Genomic DNA, 22,071 nt, shown 5'->3' on the forward strand with positions numbered 1-22,071 from the left:
TCGTTCAATAACTTCCACTGTAATGCCTTAGTGAAAGATCTTGCCGAGAACATTAGACAGTTCTGGTCACGTACAATCACTAAGCGAGTAGAAGGCTTCCATCCAGCCACTCGTCGACCAGTCTGGTGCGGCAATGAAATCAAATGGGAAGCTCAAGGTTTAAATATCGCATTCACGGTACTTTCACTCTGAAGAATGGTACAAACGTACTGTTATTCGACCACTGCACAGACTCCCGTATGGAAGACATAGTAACAGGCATCCCTGGCATAGAGAGGCATCTGAAGAAGTTGAAAACCAGTCACCATGTCCGGATGGAATCCCAATTCCGTTTTGCCAAGAGTACTCTTCGGCATTGGCACCTTGCTTAACTTGTTCAAAAAATGGTTCAAATGGCTCTGATCACTATGGGACTTAACATCTGAGGTCATCAGTCCCCTAGAACTTAGAACTACTTAAACCTAACTAACCTAAGGACATCACTCACATCCATGCCAGAGGCAGGATTCGAACCTGCGACCGTAGAGGTCGCGTGGTTCCAGACTGAAGTGCCTAGAACCGCTCGGCCAGCTTAACTTGTTCTTTTTTGCAGTCGCTTGGTGAGAGCACCAAGCCACTGCAAAAAAGAGCAGGTGGCTCGTGGATATAAGAATAGTAAAAGAAAGGACCCGCAAAATCACAGACCAGTAGCCTTAATGTCGGTTTGTTGAAGAGCATATTCTAAGTTCGAATATAATAAAATTTCCTTCTGTCCATGAATCAGCACTGTTTTAGAAAGGACAGTTCGTGCGAATCCTTTTTATCCCTTTGCGAGCCGTGAATAAAGGGCAACAGGCAGGTTCCATATTCCTAGATTTCCGAGAACCGTTTGAGACGGGGACCCACTGCAGACGGTTAACGGAAGTCCGAGCGCCCCAGGGAATTATGGTAGCACCTGTCTTAATCTCTGTGTAGACAAACGATCTGACGGATAGGGTGTGTTTGTTGATGAGGCTGTAATGTACGGATAAAAGCCGTCGTTGAGTTACTTTAGGAGAGTGCAGAAGCACTTAAAATTTCCACTCGGTATGATACTGTTCTAAATGTAGAAAAAATGTCAGTTAAATGCAGAGGAATGGGGAAAACAATCCCGTAAGGCTGGAACGCAGTTTTAGTGGTGTACTGCTGGACACAATAACGTGTCTAGGCGTAACGTTGCAACGCGATATGAAATGGAACGAGCAAGTGAGGCTGATTGCAAAGAAGGCGAATGGTCAACTTCGGTTTATTGTGAGAATTCTAGGTCATGTAGTTCACCTATAACGACAATGCTTACAGAACGCAAGTGCGACCCTTTCTTGAGTATTGTTCGAGTAGTTGGGGTTCCCACCAGGTCGGATTAAAGAAAGATATCGGAACAATTCAGAGGTGCGCTGCTGGATTTGTTACCAACAGGTTCTGTCAACATACGTCCGTTACGGAGATACTTCGTGAAATCAAATGGGAACCCCTTGAGGGATGTTCTTTTCGCTGATGTTTGCAAACGACTGTACTGCTGCCAACCACCATTTCGCTTAAGAATTGTGCAGACAAGATCAGAGAAATAAGTGCTCGTATAGACAGTCGTCTTTCCCTCCCTCCACCAGCGAGTGGAGCAGGAAAAAGAAACTACCAGTGGTACGAAGTACTCTCCACCATGCACCGTATGATGGCTCGCGGAGCACTATGTAGAACTGACGAGTCTAAACCTCCTAAAATAAATTATTTGAAACAAGTTACTGAACTTCTTTGTGAACTATTGTTTTGCATACTTTGATCGGAAAATAATTTGTCAATAATTTTTGAACGCAGGAAATGTTACAAAGAAATACTGTTTTTAACTTATGAATAACAAAATGTAGAGACATGTTACGTATATCATATTTCCAGAACGACCACAGCAGATGCTTTTTACATAACAACGAAACGTGTCTGATGACAAATGTTCATTACTTGGAGTTATTATAAGGCGGAGAAACCAAGAGTAAATCATAGAGAACAAAATATTTTTTTTAAATAAAAGTTTTCAAAGCTTTATGAAACCACTGTTCTCGATAAATAAAATTTTTTAATGAAAACTCCGTCAACGCTCATATTTCACCGAACGGTTAATATAACTTACAGTATGGCTAGTAGATAGTTTCGGAAGTTCCATGCGGCATTTCGCCGATGATGCTGTAGTATACAGAGAAGTTGCAGCATTAGAAAATTGCACCGAAATGCAGGAAGATCTGCAGCGGATACGCACTTGGTGCAGGGAGTGGCAACTGACCCTTAACATAAGACAAACGTAATGTATTCGAATACATAGAAAGAAGGATCCTTTATTGTATGATTATATGATAGCGGAACAAACACTGGTAGCAGTTACTTCTGTAAAATATCTGGGAGTATGCGTGCGGAACGATTTGAAGTGGAATGATCATATAAAATTAATTGTTGGTAAAGCGGTTGCCAGGTTGAGATTCATTGGGAGAGTCCTTAGAAAATGTAGTCCATCAACGAAGGATGTGGCTTGCAAAACACTCGTTCGACCTATACTTGAGTATTGCTCATCGGTGTGGGATCCGTACCAGGTCGGGTTGACAGAGAAGATAGAGAAGATCCAAAGAAGAGCGGCGTGTTTCGTCACAGGGTTATTTGGTAAGCGTGATAGCTTACGGAGATGTTTAGCAAACTCAAGTGGCAGACTGTGCAAGAGAGGCGCTCTGCATCGCGGTGTAGCTTGCTGTCCAGGTTTCGACACGGTGCGTTTCTGGATGAAGTATCGAATATATTGCTTCCCCTTACTTATACCTCACGAGGAGATCACAAATGTAAAATCAGAGCGATTCGAGCGCGCACGGAGGCTTTCCGGCAGTCGTTCTTCCCGCGAACCATACGCGACTGGAACAGGAAAGGCAGGTAATGACAGTGGCACGTAAAGTGCCTTCCGCCACACACCGTTGGGTGTCTTGCGGAGTATAAATGTAGATGTAGATATTTTCTAATTTGATAACCTCCCAAATCTACTCGCATATAAACATATTTTTTCGAACAAATTAATTTTTGCTTGAAAACGTACGCCAATCTTAATCCACTATTTTGAATGTGGAGAAAATAATGTCAGTTTAATAATGAGCGACCCTCAAATCTCTCGTACACCAAATTTTATTTTAATCCAAATCTTTCTTATTTTAGTTCGCCTTTTCAATGAAATGGACCGCTGTGCAATGTGTCAGAAATGTCTGACAAATGTTTGTGAACTGCAACATGTCAAGTCTTATTTCTGTCTTCGTTCAGTTAACTTACAATGATAGAGATGTAGGAATAAATGTGTCACTTGTGAAGAGTTTAAAAAGTCGTGGGAAAATTAAATTTCGGAGCAGTTGAAAATCCATACATAAGATCCACATCGTATCATTAAATAAAGTACGTATCACGCTGAAATTTATTATTACTGGTTCTGATACTTGTAGACGACTATTTTCCTTTCACGTGCTATGGTAGCAGAAAACTGACCTTTTTGTTGAACTAATTTTGCTTAACATTCGTTTAATTAACGCTTAACGTTGGGCCGCGCGTGTTACCCGAGCGGTCTGGGCGTCTTGTCACGGTCCGCGCGGCTCCCTCGTCGGAGGTTCGAGTCCTCCTTCGGGCATGGGTGTGTGTGTGTGTGTGTGTGTGTCTGTGTGTGTGTGTCGTCCTTAGCGTAAGTTAGTTTAAGTTAGATTAAGTAGTGTGTAAGCCTAGGGACCGATGACCTCCGCAGTTTGGTCCCATAAGACCTTACCACAAATTTCCAAATATTCCATAAACGGAATGATTCCAAAATAAAATATTAACAACAACAACAGATTATTAGTAAAAATTGCATATTATACAAAATTTAAATGAATTTACATCATAACTAAAACAACAAGAGTATAAGGAAGCGTGTCAGCGCAAGCCAAGTTAAGAAATATCTTCAGTCCACAGGATCAAATGTTTACCCTAAATGCTATAACATTTAAGAGCATTGGCTTCCGTTGTGATGGACCATTGCTGTTTGCTGTTTGAAAACTGCCATAAACATGCACATTGCTACGCGAACCTCATTCCACATTCGCACGTATCCGAGGCACACGAAAGTACCACAGAAATTAACTTCAAGTAGTCCAGAAAACAACCATATGTTACTTTAACATTAATATAAGCTACTAATTGTGCACACAGTCAGCACCACGGCATCTTTAATCATAGCATACAAAAACATCTAGCAAAATGACGGCCCAACCAATAACATACAATCAGTACAAAATCTGTAACCTATACACCAAACATAAAACACTGTGTGCATCCATCTCGCATAATCAGTTCCTAATATAGTTTAGCGATGCACTGTCTGTGAGTAGTTATCAGATTATGCTGGTGTTAGCAAACATCCGATTATAGTACCTCTTAAGTACATAGGGTGGTCAGAAACAGTCTGTAAAGCTTGTAAGGATGTTGCGTAGTAGGTTGTACCGAAAAAAACTTTTAAGAAAAAGTTCCTTACGTTGCTCCGTTTCCTGGTTAATTAGCATTGTAGTTAGCCAATCGGGCCGTTGCGCACACAAGTTCAGAGACGATGTCAGCAAGCGCGCTCTTTCTCTGGTTTCCTAAAATCGAACAAGAGAGCGATACAAAAATTGGACGTGGGAGGGTAGTAAGGATCGAAACCAAATCAAAGGCTGAGCAGTCTCGTGCGCTATCAGTGACGCTAATTGTATCTGGTGGGCCGATTGAATTTGGACAAGCAACGGCTTCATTGACTATTTTCACTTCTAATTTACTCGGAAAGGGCGCAAAGTATTGCATTCTTTTTAACAATTATTTCTCAGCACAACCTATCCAGCAACACCGTAACAAGCTTTTCATATAGTTCAAATGGCTCTGAGCACTACGGGACTTAGCTTCTGAGGTCATCAGTCCCCTAGAACTTAGAACTACTTAAGCCTAATTAACCTAAGGACATCACAAACATCCATGCCCGAGGCAGGATTCGAACCTGCGACCGTAGCGGTCGCGCGGTACCAGACTGTAGCGCCTAGAACCGCTCGTCCACCCCGGCCGGCTACAAGCTTTTCACAGTGTTTCTGACGCCCCTGTATAACGCTGCTTGGCATAGCTAACTATATACACACCATGGACATGGTATAACTATTGTATCCTGCCTAGTTCTCAAAGACGTGGTATCTAGGAAACTTGCTTCTCAGATCGCTAGACAACAATTGAAGCAAATTGTATTAAAGAGTTTTATTACGAAATGGATCAAGGACAATACTTAACTTTGTGAAATACACAAATGTGTCGCAAGGAAAGGGCGACATGCAAAATAATTAATGTTCTTCAATATAAGGATTCCAATACAAGTAAAGTAATACAGTGGATGCTTCTATCCAGGTCGGTGGTCTTGACGCTTCTGTAGAACTCCCGCAACTGGTAGAACTGTGCCGCAGCCAGTCGGCGCGGCGCCTATATCCTCTCCTGGTAGAGGACGGTGCCGTCACGTTGTCGTCCAGGAGACGGGTCGGTCAGCGTGCAATAAAATGGCTGACGTCTTCTTCACAGCCCTCTCTGCTCTCTCGTTTCGGACTGGCGCCGTAACAATAGCTCAGTGTGTCTGACATGAATGGAATACCGACACTCTGCAACCGTAATCCATGAGTCAGAGGTTCCAGCACCTCAAGTTTGCTCAGCTGGCAGACCCACAACAAGTGCTGTGCGAGCGGGCGACCTCACACGATCACGCCAGCTCTCGACTTGGCGGCCAAATTTCTACCCGTGGAAGACCAGCACAGTCAATACTCGCGGCTCCCCACACAGTTCGCTCCCTCATCTCAGATCAAATGGTTCAAATGGCTCTAAGCACTATGGGACTTAACATCAGTCCCCTAGACTTAGAACTACTTAAACCTAACTAACCTAAGGACATCACTCACATCCATGCCAGAGGCAGGATTCGCACCTGCGACCGTAGCAGACACGCGCTTCCGGACTGAAGCGCCTAGAACCGCACTGCCACAGCGTCCGGCTCTCTCACCTCTCTAAGTCACCAAATAAACACATTCTCCATCAGAAAGTCACACCACGCCAACCAGTGAAAAACCACAGGAAGTAGTGCCGACCTGAAACATAGGCAAAAAAGTTCCACACTTAGCACACATGTTGTCTTTGTTTTTGCGGCAGTATTAATGTTGACCTTAATTTCTCCACAAAACATTCGTCTTCTGTTCCAGGAAAAACTTTCACATTTGCATATACACTTGTAATGATATAGCATGCATATGGCGATACTACACTGTTTAAATGACACACATTAAACAAGGCCCCGGGAGTAGACAACATTCCATTACAACTAGTGACAGCCCTGCGAGAGCCAGTCCTGACAAAACTCTAACATTAGGTGAGCAAGATCTATGAGGCAAGCGAAATACGCTGAGACTTAAAGAAGAATATAATAATTCCAATCCCAAAGAAAACAGGTGCTGACAGATGTGAAAATTACCGAACTATCAGTTTAATAAGTCACGGTTGCGAAATACTAACGCGAATTCTTTACAGACAAATGAAAAAACTGGTAGAAGCCGACCTCGGCGAAGATCAGTTTGCATTCCGTAGAAATACTGGAACACGTGAGGCAATACCGACCCTACGACTTATCTTAGAAGATAGATTAAGGAAAGGCAAACCTACGTTTCTAGCATTTGTACACTTAGAGAAAGCTTTTGACAATGTTGACTGGAATACTCTCTTTCAAATTCTGAAAGTGGCAGGGATAAAATACAGGGAGCGAAGGGCTATTTATAATTTGTACAGAAACCAGATGGCAGTTATAAGAGTCGAAGAACATGAAAGGGAAGCAGTGGTTGGGAAGGGAGTGAGACAGAGTTGTAGCCTCTCCCCGATGCTATTCAATCTGTATATTGAGCAAGCAGTAAAGGAAACAAAAGAAAAATTCGGAATAGGTATTAAAGTCCATGGAGAAGAAATAAAAACTTTGAGGTTTGCTGCTGAGACAGCAAAGGACTTAGAAGAGCAGTTGAAAGGAATGGACAGTGTCTTGAAAGGAGGAAATAAGATGAACATCAACAAAAGCAAAACGAGGATAACGGAATGTAGTCGAATTAAGCGATGCTGAGGGAATTAGATTAGGAAATGAGACACTTAAAGTAGTAAAGGAGTTCTGCTATTTGGGGAGCAAAATAACTGACGATGGTCGAAGTAGAGAGGATATAAAATGTAGACGGGCGATGGCAAGGCAAGCGTTTCTGAAGAAGAAAATTTCTTAACATCGAGTATAGATTTAAGTGTCAGGAAGTCGTTTCTGAAAGTATTTGTTTGGAGTGGAGCCATGTATGGAAGTGAAACATGGACGATAAATAGTTTGGACAAGAAGAGAGTTGAAGCTTTCGAAATGTGGTGCTACAGAAGAATGCTGAAGGTTAGATGGGTAGATCACATAACTAATGAGGAGGTATTGAATAGAATTGGGGAGAAGAGGAGTTTGTAGCACAACTTCACTAGGAGAAGGGATCGCTTGGTAGGACATATTCTGAGGCATCAAGGGATCACCAATTTAGTATTGGAGGGCAGAGTGGAGGGTAAAAATCGTAGAGGGAGACCAAGAGATGAACACACTAAGCAGATTCAGAAGGACGTAGGTTGCAGTAGGTACTGGGAGATGAAGAAGCTTGCACAGTATAGAGTAGCATGGAGAGCTGCATCAAACCAGTCTCAGGACTGAAGACCACAACAACAACAATTTCGGATTTTAGGATGTAACGGAGCAGAAATGGTCATGTTATTGTCCTTTACGTAAAATCAATTTATTCACGGTAGTGGCAGTTCAGAATTATTTTTACATTCTTCCAGATGCTGGTACGTTGTTAGCACGCTTATTAACGTACTGTGTGACTCAATTACTCGTCACATTTATAATATTTCTGTTGATAAGTGCGTACGTTACACTTTTTGGTACCATTAGCAATAGTTCAACCTGTTAATGAAAACAAATTAAGGAGACGAAACGTTCAACAGCTTAGAAGTGAGAATGAGTGTTCTATGAAAATGGAGAGAGGGGAGAGCAGAGGGTGTAGGAGAGAGACTGCGAGAACAGCAAGATATAATTGAGCAGTAGGATGGACATATTTAAGAGGAGTGGGAGAGTATATTAGTGTATATGTAAGGAAGAACTAAACTTTGTTTATTCATTTCTATAGGGCTAGTGTAGTGTGGTACAGAATACGGTTTAGCATATGACACGGTCATCGCAGACGAGTTATTTTTTATTCCTCCCGGTAGCTGAATGCCGTACTGCAGTCGTACGTAAGGGCGATCACTGCGGTGCCCCGTCTTACCTTTAGAACATAGCGTATTCTTCTTTTTCTTCTACATTTTCTGAATTAGGCAATGGGCTGTTTCGTCTTCACAAATTGTCTGTCCATCTCTTCCTAAATATTACAATATCTCTTCTTACGGCAGGTTTGTAAGCTACGGCTAGTATGGGAAGTTGTTCACTGTCCACTGTTTGTATGCGCTCGTACCAGGTTTTGTTGACTTTGACTGTTGTGCTTTCAGTTGGCTCTACTTCATTCTGCGTGTACAGTTTCATATTTTATGTGGTCTGTTCTTGAGTAATCTTTTATTCTACTTACAAATTTCATTGATATGCACTGTATTTTATCGAATGTTCTTTTTGTAAGTATCTTGCAAACACTCCTATGAAGATATACTGGAAGGGGGTTAGGTTGTTTGGGGAGGGAGACCAGACAGCGAGGCCATCGGTCTCATCGGATTAGGGAAATCACGGAAAACCTAAATCAGGATAGCCGGACACCGGATTGAACCGTCGTCCTCCCGAATGCGAGTCCACTGCACCACCTCGCTCGGTGATACACTGGAAGAGCTATAGATTCATACGATTATACTTTCGTGTCTTGGCTGGCGTTGTTTTTAAATACATTATGGAAGATACCATGTATACTTCTAAACCAAATCATTTTTAATCTAGACCTTAACATATTATTGTCTAGCTCAATCTGACATCCTAAATAACTAGAGGATGTCACTTTTATATAAAATCACATTATCCACAATAAGTTTGGATCGAATAGGATCTTTGTCCCAGTAAACTGCCACGTTTGCTTTCCACTATATTTCTGTTCACATTGTCAGATGCTTTAACGAAATCTATAAATCCTATGTATGGTTGTAGGCTGTGTTGTCGTGTTTTCTCTATTAATTGTTACAGAATAAATGAATTAGTATTATTCAACTTACTTTTCTAAATCCAGTCTGTTCTTCGCTAAACGAAATTTCCAATAATGAGTTGATAAGACTTAACTGACCTTCTTCCTTGAACACAGGTATCACTGCTGTTTTCCATGAATGAGGTATTTTTCACTTTTCTGCCAGCATTGGTTGAATATGATTCACAGTCTCCTATATAGCATCATACCTCCGTATTTTAATAGCTCTGCATTGATTTTATCCATTCCATTTACTTTCCTGTGTTTAATTTCTTTTGGGGATTTCAGTTGCTTTTCTGTGTTTAATTTCTTTTGGGGATTGCTGAAACTCAACTATTGGAACGGGGTCTACTTCTTCTTATGATTCATCATCTAGTGCTCTCTGCTGGCATCATAAGTCTTTCTAGTGCTGAACCCATTGACCTTCTCTATCTCATCTCTTCTTACTTTGTCCTTCTCACTCTTCTTCCACTCTAAATCTACACTACTGGCCATTAAAATTGCTTCACCAAGAAGAAATGCAGATGATAAACGGCTATTCATTGGACAAATATATTATACTAGAACTGACATGTGATTACATTTTCACGCAATTTGGGTGCATAGATCCTGAGAAATCAGTACCCAGAACAACCACCTCTGGCCGTAATAACGGCCTTGATACGCCTAAGCATTGAGTCAAACAGAGCTTGGATGGCGTGTACAGGAACAGCTGCCCAAGCAGCTTAAACACGATACCACAGTTCATCAAGAGTAGTGACTGGCCTATTGTGACGAGCCAGTTGCTCGGCCACCATTGACCAGACGTCTTCAATTGGTGAGAGATCTGGAGAATGTGATTGCCAGGGCAGCAGTCGAACGTTTTCTGTATCCAGAAAGGCCCCTACAGGACCTGCAACATGCGGTCATGAATTATCCTGCTGAAATGTAGGGTTTCGCAGGGATCGAATGAAGGGTAGAGCCACGGGTTGTAACACATCTGAAATGTAACGTCCACTGTTCAAAGTGCCGTCAATGCGAACAAGAGGTGACCGATACCTTAAACCGCAATCGCGATAGGCTAAAATCCGACCTTTATCAAAGTCGTAAACGTGATGGTTCGCATTTCTCCTCCTTATACGGGGCATCACAACAACGTTTCACCAGGCAACGCCGGTGAACTGCTGTTTGTGTATGAGAAATCGGTTGGAAACTTTCCTCGTGTCCGCACGTTGTAGGTGTCGCCACCGGCGCCAACCTTGTGTGAATGCTCTGAAAAGCTAATCATTTGCATATCACAGCATTTTCTTGTTGTCGGTTAAATTTCGCGTCTGTAGCATGTCATCTTCGTGGTGAAGCAATTTTAATGGCCAGTAGTGTATCTGTTGTGGGGGCAGGTCAGGACTGGAGTGGAAACTTCAGCCGCCAGTGACCCACACGTAGCTCTGGAAGGCGACTTCGCTGCAAGTTAAGGTTATGTAGCCAGATAGTGGAGAAGCCAGGAGTGCCGCTTCGCTTCCAGCGTATCACAGAAACACTGAACGCCTGCTCTCCGTGTACAGGTGATCCTGACGGAGTTGCCTATCGACCTGTTCGTGGAGTCGATGCCGCACAGCCTGTCGATCCTGGAGGCGCTGTACGCGAAGGTGTTCCTGTCGGACGGGCTGGACTTCAGCGTGCGGCTGCTGCGGCCCGAGGCGGTCATCCTGCAGATGGCGCGCGTCTTTTCGGACGGCGACCCGCCGGCGGGCCCCGGCGCCGCGTCTCCGCTGGTCTGCTCGTGCAAGAAGCTGCTCAAGGTCATCGTTCTGTCCGAGCCCAAGCTGCGCAAGGCGCTGCAGCAGCGCCGCCGCGCGCTCGACAAAGCCATCGAAGGCCTCGGCCAGCACGGGCTCGTCGGCACTTCCGACGAGACGCTCACCAACCTGCACGACGCGCTCAAGGTACGCCTGCCCCCATTCTCTCTCCGCTACCGCCGCGGTACTTACCGGAAGGTAAAGAAAGGATTCAGCTTACTGGCGCTTTCTTATGGGAACTGGCGACTGATACATCACGAATACTCAGCCACTAAACGAGTATTTTCAACGAAAGTTTACACTTAAATACTGGGCGTTACATAAAGGTATGGCCAAACTTTCAGGAAACATTCCTCACACACAAATAAAGAAAATATGTTCTGTGGACATGTGTCCGGAAACGCTTACTTTCCATGTTAGAGCTCATTTTACTACTTCACTTCAAATTACATTAACCGTGGAATGGAAACACACAGCAACAGAACGTACCAGCGTGACTTCAAACACTTTGTTACAGGGAATGTTCAAAATGTCCTCCGTTAGGGAGGATACATGCATCCACCCTCCGTCGCATGGAATTCCTGATGCCCTGATGCAGCCCTGGAGAATGGCGTATTGTATCACAGCCGTCCACAATACAAGCACGAAGAGTCTCTAAATTTGGTACCGGGGTTGTGTAGACAAGAGCTTTCAAATGCCCCCATAAATGAAAGTCAAGAGGGTTGAGGTCAGGAGAGCGTGGAGGCCATGGAATTGGTCCGCCTCTACCAATCCATCGGTCACCGAATCTGTTGGTGAGAAGCGTACGAACACTTCGACTGAAATGTGCAGGAGCTCCATCGTGCATGAACCACATGTTGTGTCGTACTTGTAAAGGCACATGTTATAGAAACACAGGTAGAGTATCCCGTATGAAATCATGGCGGTGAATCGAGGAAGTACAGTACATACTGACGAAACTAAAATGAGCTCTAACATGGATATTAAGCGTTTCTGGACACAAGTCCACATAACATCCTTTCTTTATTTGTGTGTGAGGAATGTTTCCTGAAATTTTGGCCTTACATTTTTGTAACACTCTGTGTATTAGGTTGGTTCATAAGTTCATAGCGTTTTTGTTTTGCAAATAGTACCAAAGATGTATGTTAGGCTTATAGAAGCGAGTTTGAAAAACATAAAAGGTAGAGTACGTGTGGAGAAATTGGAGTCAGAAGAATTGGTAATAAAGAACGGACTTAAGCAGGGAGATGCCCTGTCTCTTCCACTTTTTAATTTTGTCCTAGAATATATTGTACGAATGGCAGCAGATAATTCAGAGGGTGTGGAGTTAAATGGAAATATTAAGATATTAGGGTATGCACATGACCTAAACATAATTAGCGATAGGATAGACTCTGTAACAGCAAATGCGAATGCGTTTATCGAGGCTAGTGAAGATGTAGGTCGAAGGATAAGTGAAGACAAAACTAAATACTTGGTTACTACTAGAATGCCATCAGCAGTAGATCAGGAAATGTTCAAAGTTAGAGACAAGCAGTTTGAAAAAGTGAACACATTTAAGTATCTAGGCGTGGACATCACTTCGAGAAAGGAGATTGAATCCGAACTGAAGAAGAGATTACGGGCGGGAAATGCGTGCTACTTCTCACTGAATAGATTACTTTCATCACGGATATTGTCTAGGAATCAACTGATTAGAATATACAATACTATTATTCTATCAGTTATGCTGTATGGGTGTGAGACTTGGTTTCTCACTATGCAAAATGAAAAGCCGTTTCGAATATTTGAAAACAAAATTTGAGGAAAATTTTCGAAAAAAAGGGATGACATTAGCGGAGAGTGGCGAAAACTGCATAACGAAGATGTTGACGAACTCTATTCGAGCCCTGGCATAATCAGTATTATTAAATCAGGTAGGCTGCGATGGGCGGGTCACGTAGCTCGAATGGATGAGGGCAGGGCAGCGCGCAGAGTACTGGTAGGGCACTTAGAGGGAAAACGTCCTGTGGGGAGACCGAGGCGTAGATGGGAGGACAATGTGAAGGCTGATCTGAGGAGCCTAGGTATTGAAGGTGAATGGAAGGAAATAGCACAAGACGGGGATAGATGGCGAAAATGCGTTGCTGCGGTAATTGACTCTCGAGTCCGGTATGACCAGTCAGGGAGTGTGTGTGTGTGTGTGTGTGTGTGTGTGTGTGTGTGTAGGTACTGCGGCTGCTATGCGTTTATTTATACATTGTCATATTTTTATTTGTAGTTCACTATTGCTATTCAAGTTTACATTTGCCAATTTGTCATGTGGAGATAGTAAGTGGAGCTGTGGGCGCTAGAAAATGGAATGGCTAGTGGAGAAATCAGAACATTTACGGCGTAGTCTTCTGTTTGAGTTCAGTGGAAGGATGACAACAGCGGAGGCAGCCAGAAACACTTGGGCCGTGTATGGGGACAATGCCATTGAACAGAGCACGGCAAGAAATTGGTTTTCTCGTTTTAAGGAGGATCTTTTTGACATTAGTGACTCTCCTCGTTCAGGAAGACATTCGGGATTTGACGAAGATCATTTAAACACATAAATCGACAATAATACACGTGAGTGGACTTAAGAACTGGCAAATGCGATGAATTGTGATCACTCCACCATTGTTCGACAGTTGCATGCAATGGTAAATGTTCAAATATCGGGTATGTGGATACCACATGTTCTAAGACAAAATGACAAAAATCATCGGGTAGCCATGTGCATCTCGGCTTCCTCGTCATCAATTGGTTAGTGGGCAACACTGGCCATTCCTATTCTGTACCGTTACTGGCGACTAGAAATGATGTTTTTATACTAACACAAGCAAAAGAAAGGAATGGCTGGGCACAGACAAAGCGGCCACTTCCCGTACAAAAACCTGCTCGCATCCACAAAAGATTGTGGCCTACTGATTCCCCGAGGTGTAAAAATCACTGCTGACATTTATTATCAACAACGGAGACGTGCTGCAGACGCAGTCCAAGAACAACGACCAAGAAGATTGCATGGAGTCCCCCCCGCCCTCCCGCTTTCTGGTCAACTGACAAAAACACTATAGAGCGATTGGGTTGGGAAGCCATTCCACGCCCAACAACCTTCAAGAGACTTCCGTTACGGACGAAAATGCGCTCTGAACATGGCACGAAGAGCTCTTCGCCTCAAAACCACGTAATTTATACAGTCGCTGAATCGAAAAATTACCCCAACGTTGGCAGACTGTTGTAAATAGTGAAAGAGAATATATTATTGGACACTTAAGTCTCTGTTATGCGTAACCTTGGCGTTTATTAAAACTTATGGAAAAACGCTACGAACTTGTTCATCAACGCAATACTTTTCGATTAAGGGACTCGACACAGCCCACATTGACGATTACTTAGGAAAATTCAGACAACCATTTTTGAAGGATATTGTATATGTTTCTATGTCCCTCCCAGAATTTGGCAGCTGTGTAATCTCTAGTGTTTCGGGCTATCGATATTACCAAAACGACTAAACCGCGGCGGGGATTCAGTTGCAGGTTGCCTATCTAATGCCATCCAGCGGCAACAAAAAATTTGATTTTCAGTATTTCATACAACCATTACGCAAATTTAAAAAATTAAAATACTTTGCAAGCCGCGGTGGTCTCGCGGTTCTAGGTGCACAGTCCGGAACCGTGCGACTGCTACGGTCGCAGGTTCGAATCCTGCCTCGGGCATGGATGTGTGTGGCGTCCTTAGGTTAGTTAGGTTTAAGTAGTTCTAAGTTCTAGGGGACTAATGACCACAGCAGTTGAGTCCCATAGTTCTCAGAGCCATTTTTTTAAAAAATATTGTAATAATCTACACATTAAAAGACAAGCTTATGTTACAGGCTGAACACAGTAAGAAACCGTTTTTATGCACTGAGGAAATGTTTCTAACGGCTAGCAAATTACGCCGACTACATTCTTCAAACTTAGCGACATCCAAAAGTGTTTACCCATTACAAACATTTTTTTAAAAAAGAGAGAAGCGTTCAATTATTTTGAAAATAAAAATTTGTCAATCAAACTGACTAAAAACATTAAGGGGTTTAAGCCTTACGTAAAATCACCAACCGGTTGTAAATCATCTATTTAGTCATTCAGTGACAATACAGGCACCGAAACGGAACATAAAATAAAGAAGACGGAGATACTGTATTCGGTCTCTCTATTCAGTCATCGCAGGAACGTCCAAAAGACAGATACTGACATAGACAATTTCTGAATAGAAAATTAACTAAAATCACTTAGTAGTGGAAATGCGTCAGGACGAGGTGAGATACATGTAAAATTTTACAAAACTTACGTGAAACAACTTGCTCCCCTTCTAAGAGCGTTTTATCGTAGATGTCTGGAGCAACTAAGGGTGCACAGCCACTAGAAAAAGGTGCAGGTCCCGGGTCTCAAGAAGGGTCACAGGACAGATGCATATAATTATTGGCCTATATCTTTGACGGCAGTCTGTTGTGGAATTATGGAACACGTTATATGCTCAAGAGTTATCACGTTTCTGGAGAACGAAAATCTCCTCTATGTAATGAAGATGGATTTACAATTTATATTAATGATTTTATCAAAAGCGTTGAACTCTCTTTAAGACTGTCCGCCAATGGTGCAGTTGTCTATAAGAAAGTGGCAACGCCAGAGGGACTTACAGATGACTGATGAATCGCACAAGCTCTGGCAGTTGACTCGAACTGTAACATAGTGGGCATGCATAGGAAAAGAAAGCCACCACTGTACGACTTCATTATTAATGAAAAATTGCTGTAAAATATATAGTAGTAAGTACGCAGAACGACGTTAAGTGAAATGACTGTATAAAACAAATTGTACGAAAAATATATGCCAGACAGATTCATAGAAAGAGTCTTAAAGAAATGTAACTCATCCGCGAAAGAAGTAGCTGAGAAGGCGCTTTTTCGACAGATTCTTGTTCATCAGTCTGGGCTTCTTACCAGGTAGGTCTGATAGAAGAGATAGAGAAGATCTACCTATGAGCGACGCGTTTCGTCACAGGATCGTTTGATCGGCGAGAGAGCGTTACAGAGATGCCCAACAAACTCCTGCGGCAGACGCTACAAGAGAATTCTTGTGCATCACTGAAAGGACTACTACTGAAATTTCGATGGGGTGCTTTCTAAGGAGTACAATATATTAGTTCTTCCCACACAAGCCTCGCGAAATGACCATAATGAGAAAATACGAGAAACTAGAGCTAATGGAGACACTTACTAACAATCATTTCTCCCTTGCTCTATTCGCGATTGGGACGGGGAAGAGGAGACGATCTAATGGTACTAGAAACACCGTTCGTCGCACACCGTCAGTTTCCTTGCGGAGAACTGATGTAGATGCAGATGTAAACTGGACGGCTTCGTCTTAACTGATCCAATTCAAAGCCCGGAAATAGCTGACGGCTCGTAGCTCAGCGGCTTCGCCTAATTTATGACGCTGTTCAGTTAGACTGGACTAGTTGAGTCGTGCAATAGACCAGTGAAAGGCGTGTACCGATCAAATGCACAATACTTGAGGAGTGCTGATACCGGCTGAGCCGGGATCCTTTGCACTCCTTCCGACTGGATGTATTATGACAGAAGGTAGGCTCCCGTCACACAGTCGGCTGTGGAAATGCTGCGTTGTGCCATAGCACGTAGCAACCCAGTCAGCCACTGACGACACAAAGCTGTATTGCACGCTACTGCACAAGCAACATTGCAGCATCTAACTGCAGAATTATGTCGGTTGTTGACACATACTCGTATATTCCCTGGCTGATTGTAAAGGACTGCCCGAAGTTTATGATGCAACAAAAAAAAAAATGGCCTTGAGCACTGTGGGACTTAACTTCTGAGGTCATCAGTCCCCTAGAACTACTTAAACCTAAGTAACCTGAGGACATCACACATATCCATGCCCGAGGCAGGACTTGAACCTGCGACCGTAGCGATCGCTCGGTTCCAGACTCTAGCGCGTAGATTAAGTCCCATAGTGCTCAGATCCATTTGAACCATTTTTTTGTAGCGCGTAGAGCCACTTGGCCACTCCGGCCGGCCTATGCTCCAACGGAAGATAGAAAAATTGAAAAGGGAGACGCGAAGGCTCTGCCTAGATGTGGGATCCTTACGAGATAATATTACGCAGCAAGTCCAAAAGTTCAAACAACGACAGTTCGTTTTGCTTATGGCGAAACAGAGATGAAAGTGCCATGGATATGATAAGCGAAATGGGGTGGCAATCATTAACAAAAAAAACGGTTTTAATTGCTGCGAGATCGTTTCACGAAATTGTTATAACCAAATTTCTCTTCCAAATACAAAAATGTTTTGTTGACATCCAGCCACGTTAGGAGATACATCGTGCTGAAGTAACAGAAATTAGAACTCGCACGAAAAGGTTTATTTGCCCATTTGTCCCACGTGCTATTCCAGGATGAACGGCCGAATAGTGGTCTAAAACTGGTTTTATGAACTCCCTGCCAAACACTTAAGAATGAACTGTAGAGTAATCATGTAGAGGTGTGCCTTTAGCGAGAAGATCCACTTGCGTCCCGTTACACGCACTGACGTTTGGTGCCGAAAGGGTGGCCTGGCTAGCAGGCGTTCGCTACTTCGACTGTCTGTAGTGCCATTGGATGACGTTTCTGTAATTGGATTCATCCTCAATTAGTTTCTGGAAACAGCGTCTACAACCACTTGAAGTTCGTCAGTTCCTTGTGTGCTAGTGAGGCAGGCGCTCATCTTCTTGCTGCTGCGCTCCCTAATGTCGTGTAGACGCCAATTCGATCTTTTGTGACTAACTGGTCTGCCCGTCCCACACCCGTGATTTACCAAATCATTGTATGGCACTCGATGACAGAGCTACAGTTCTACTGACGAAGTGAACCAATAAAAGTGGACTTTTAATCGTTTTCTTGCGCCCTGTAATATGTGGTAAATCCTTACCAGAAATTGGGACGGACAGCGGAGAAAAGCAGGAAAGACGAAACTGGCAATGGCAAGCGCTCTACAAGGATATGAAATTGTCTGATGAGGATTAAAACATAGTACTGGAACGTCTTGGTTCCAAGGTTCGAACCAAGCCCCTGCTTAAATTTTGGATAAAAATCATTAGAAATATCGGCCAAAGCCTTCCGGCATAAGAAGTCACCCTCAGGATGCAAAAGGCAATGAAAACCACTGCACTGAAGTAACATAATGTGTATTCAAAGGACATATGGTCTAACTAAGCAACTGTAATGATGATTTCTCCACTCACAAAATATTCCGGATTAGTTCTTCATTCGGATCCCTGGGAGGTGATTGCCGAGGGGAAGGTGACCATGAGAAAAAGAAGGAATAACCAACGAAAGAATAACATTCTACGAGACTGAGCGTGGAATGCAAGAAGTTTGAACCTAGTAGAAAAGACAGAAAAATTAAAAAGGGCAATGCAAGGGCTCAGTATAGATATAGTGGGAGCCAGTGAAGTGAAATGGAAAGGAGATAAGGAAGAGTACCCAGAAGAAAATAGGGTAATAGGAAAAGCAACAGAAAATTGTGTTTTGGGAATAAGAATCGTCGTGAACGGGAGAGTCAGACGGAGAGTGAGTTATTGTGAACAGTTCAGTGACAGGATTATTCTAATCAAAATACACAGCAAAACCAACAACAACAGTTCAGGTATACATGCCGACGTCACGGGCGGAAGATGAAGAGATAGGGAAAGTGTATGAGGACACTGAACGGGTAACTGCTGCAAAAGTCACTGTAGAGCTGAATGCCCCACTCGCGAACCCTGTCAGCATAAAAAGAACACGAAGGGAGCCCCATAAGCAGAAAATTGCGTAGTGAGCTGGAATTCCAAAACCATTCATCAATGATACAAATTTCCGTAATAGGGAACGTGATGCCGAAGCCATACGTGGACAATGGAGCAATGGAAGAAAGTCCTTTGGTGGGATGAGTTTTGTTTCACACTGTTTCCAACTTCTGGTCTGGTATACGTCGCACCAGTGAGTTCAGTAACGGTTTGGACAGCCATATAGTGGTATTCGACTGGCTCCATGGGTACCCTGCAAGGCAGTATTAAGGTCAAGAATTATGTAATCATTTTGCACATCGGGGCCATCCCATTGCGCAACGTTTGTTCCCCAGTGGTAATGTTGCATTTCCATGGCGACGGACAGAGCACGAGCAACAACTGTCGTGTCTCCCCTGGCTGCCAGCTCTCAGTGTTATTCAGCCTTGGTGGTCTACTGTGGAGAGATCGTTATTCACCTCAGTCATCATTACCCGAACTTGCCACTATTTTGCAGGAAGAATGGTATAAGATTCCCCTGAAAATCGTACAGAATCTGTATTTATCCATTCCGACAGAACGGGAAGCTGAATTGAATGCCAACTGGTTTCCTAGTTGGTATTAGCCTTGATGATGCTCTGTGTCCAGAATGAAACTTTCAGTCTGCAGTGGAGTGTGCACCGATATGAAGCTACCTGGCAGATTAAAAACTGTGCTGGACCGAGACTCTAACTCCGGACCTTTGCCTATCGCGGGCAAGTGCTGCTCTACTTGCCTCCGAAAGGCAAAGGTCCCGAGTTAGAGTCTCGCTCCGACACACAGTTTTAGTCCGACAGATAGTTTCACTGTGTTGTGTTTTGGGTGTTTCTATACTTTTGTCCAAGCCTTGTACAACAACCACCTACGTATTATTCCCATATATATCGTGGGGACAAGAGTTGAAAGATTACAGCTCTCTCAAAAGGATTTAAACAGCTCGTTCTTCCCGCTCTTCATACGTGAATGCATCGGGATAAAGCCCTTATAACTGCCATAATGAGATGTACCCTCTGCCATGCACTTCTGTGGTTACCAAAGTATAGATATGATGTAGATTTAGATATGAATCTCGGTTTGGAAGACATAGGGGGTTCATTATTACAACCACACTTTCATTCTTCAGGTAGTCTGACCCCAATTTACAGACAGCTAAGGAGTCTTGGAGTCTGTGGGGGATTTCCATCCCACACAGACTCCAAGACTCCTTAACTGTCTGTAAATTAGGGTCAGACTACCTGACGAATGACAGGCGTTCGGAGTTTTGAGATTAGGTCAAGACTGTAGGAAATTACGAGTGGCTACCAGGAAAATATACAGGTTTTATGAACAATATCGAGTTTGGACTGACAATACCACGAATGATGGTGTACCAGCGCTGATGTCTAACGTATCCACAAGTAATGGCGTACGTATTACTCGCAGCCGTGCCACTCAGCGTACGAATAATAATCGGAACCGATAGGAATTGGACATGAGTGTCACGCATTGTCAACGACAATCGGTTTCGAACCCGAAAAGAATTGCTGTTGTTGGTGAGAGCGGGTTCGTCTCAGTCAGTGTTCGAGTGAACATTACACTGAACATTTGAGGTAGGCTTCTTCTCCAAAGGCTTTTGCTCTCATCGTCGCATATATCTTCACGTCTTCAATGGGCCAAAACGCACCGGGACTGGAGAGTAGCTTAGTGGAGGCGTGCAGTATGATGCGACGAGTGGCGATCTGGCCTCTTTCCAAACGACAAAAAGCTGTAGCGTCTCCGGTGATGTGTCTTCGCTGGAGATCGACCTATCAGGCGATTCAGCCCCAACTTACGCTGGAAAGACGTAGGAGGTCAGTGCTTGAAATATAATTAACTTCCGTTTATTTTAGACACAAGCATATTTTTTGAAACGAGGGGCGTTCAATAAGTAATGCAGCCCGTTTTTCTTCTCGGCAAATTTCAGTCGAAAAAATGCAGAATTTGTTGCGAGATATCGTGGAATGCTCCTTCTACAGCCTTAACAGTTTCATGTAGTTCTGATAAGTAGCGGCGGCATACGTGACTTCAAAATGGCGCCTGTAACGCAAGATGCGTTCCAACCAGAGAGCTGTCATTGAATCTCATTTGGCGGAAAACTATAGCATCGCAGATTTTCACAGCCGCTTGCATGATATCTACACAGAACTGGCAGTGAAGAAAAGCAAACCTGTCCGAACTACCGCGTTCCGGCCCGCCGCAAGAAGCTGCAGCTCCTGCAGTGTTGGAACCTGCGGTCATTCTCATTCCAGGTGATCGATGGATCACAATCAAACACCTCGCTGCTCAATTGGACTTCTATGTTGGTAGTGCTGACACACTTGTCCTCTAGTTGGATGTGCCCACTGGGTTCCTCAACGCCTAACATAAGATGATAAAGAGCAACGAAGGACCATCTGCGTGGAATTGCTTGCGAAGATGGCTGTTCTCTTTTCCCTTTATGACGGCTTGAACTCTGCTGTGGTGATGATGGACGCCGGGATCTGGAGCTACGTCAACGTTCTAATTCATTCCAAAGGTGTTCCCTTGGGTTCACAATGAGGCTCTGAACAAGCCAGTCCATTAAAAGAACGTTAGTCTCCGAAAACCATATAGATGTTGCTTTGACATGGTGCACTGTCACGCTCATACAATCATCGTCTGTGAACAATTCTTCTACTGTACGCACAACTCAATGGTGTAAAATGTGTTCTTGTCCTTCCATATTTCGTGTTTTCTCAAGCGTAATAAAAGTATCACATCCCAACCGCTAGAAACATCACCAATACCGTAAAAGCACCTCCTCCTCCTCCGAACTTCACTGTTGCACTCCACTTGATGGCAAGTACCGTTTACTGTGTATTTTCCAAGCCCAAGCCCTTTCTTCTAATTACCGCAGCGTATAGTACTATTAATCAGTCAAATCATTCGTTTCCAGGCACCCACTGTCCAATGACATCATTCTTTACACCAACTCAAGCGTCGCATAGTATTGGCTACAGAAACGTCGCATATGAGCAACTTATCGACCATTTTACCCCATTCTTTTAACTGCCTACGCACAGTGATTGTGCAGGCGGGACTGCTGGTAGTACTATGAAACTCAAAAGTGATTCCTTTCGCTGATTTCACGCAATTTTTTGCAACCACCCCGCGCAATACTCAACGGTCCCTTTCCGTCAGTGT

At 43.5% G+C, this 22,071-nt stretch overlaps 1 protein-coding gene across 1 annotated transcript in view; it reads left to right on the forward strand.

The window, feature by feature from the left end:
• LOC126353934 (uncharacterized) overlaps positions 1–22,071 on the forward strand; it is a 336,644-nt gene that overhangs the window by 68,017 nt on the left and 246,556 nt on the right. The window contains exon 3 of the mRNA XM_050003196.1: positions 10,811–11,191. Coding sequence (XP_049859153.1) covers positions 10,811–11,191 — 381 coding nt within the window. The remainder of the gene's footprint in view (positions 1–10,810; positions 11,192–22,071) is intronic.

The sequence above is a fragment of the Schistocerca gregaria genome, chromosome 3 (assembly GCF_023897955.1).
Source record: "Schistocerca gregaria isolate iqSchGreg1 chromosome 3, iqSchGreg1.2, whole genome shotgun sequence".
Taxonomy (NCBI): Eukaryota; Metazoa; Arthropoda; class Insecta; order Orthoptera; family Acrididae; genus Schistocerca; species Schistocerca gregaria.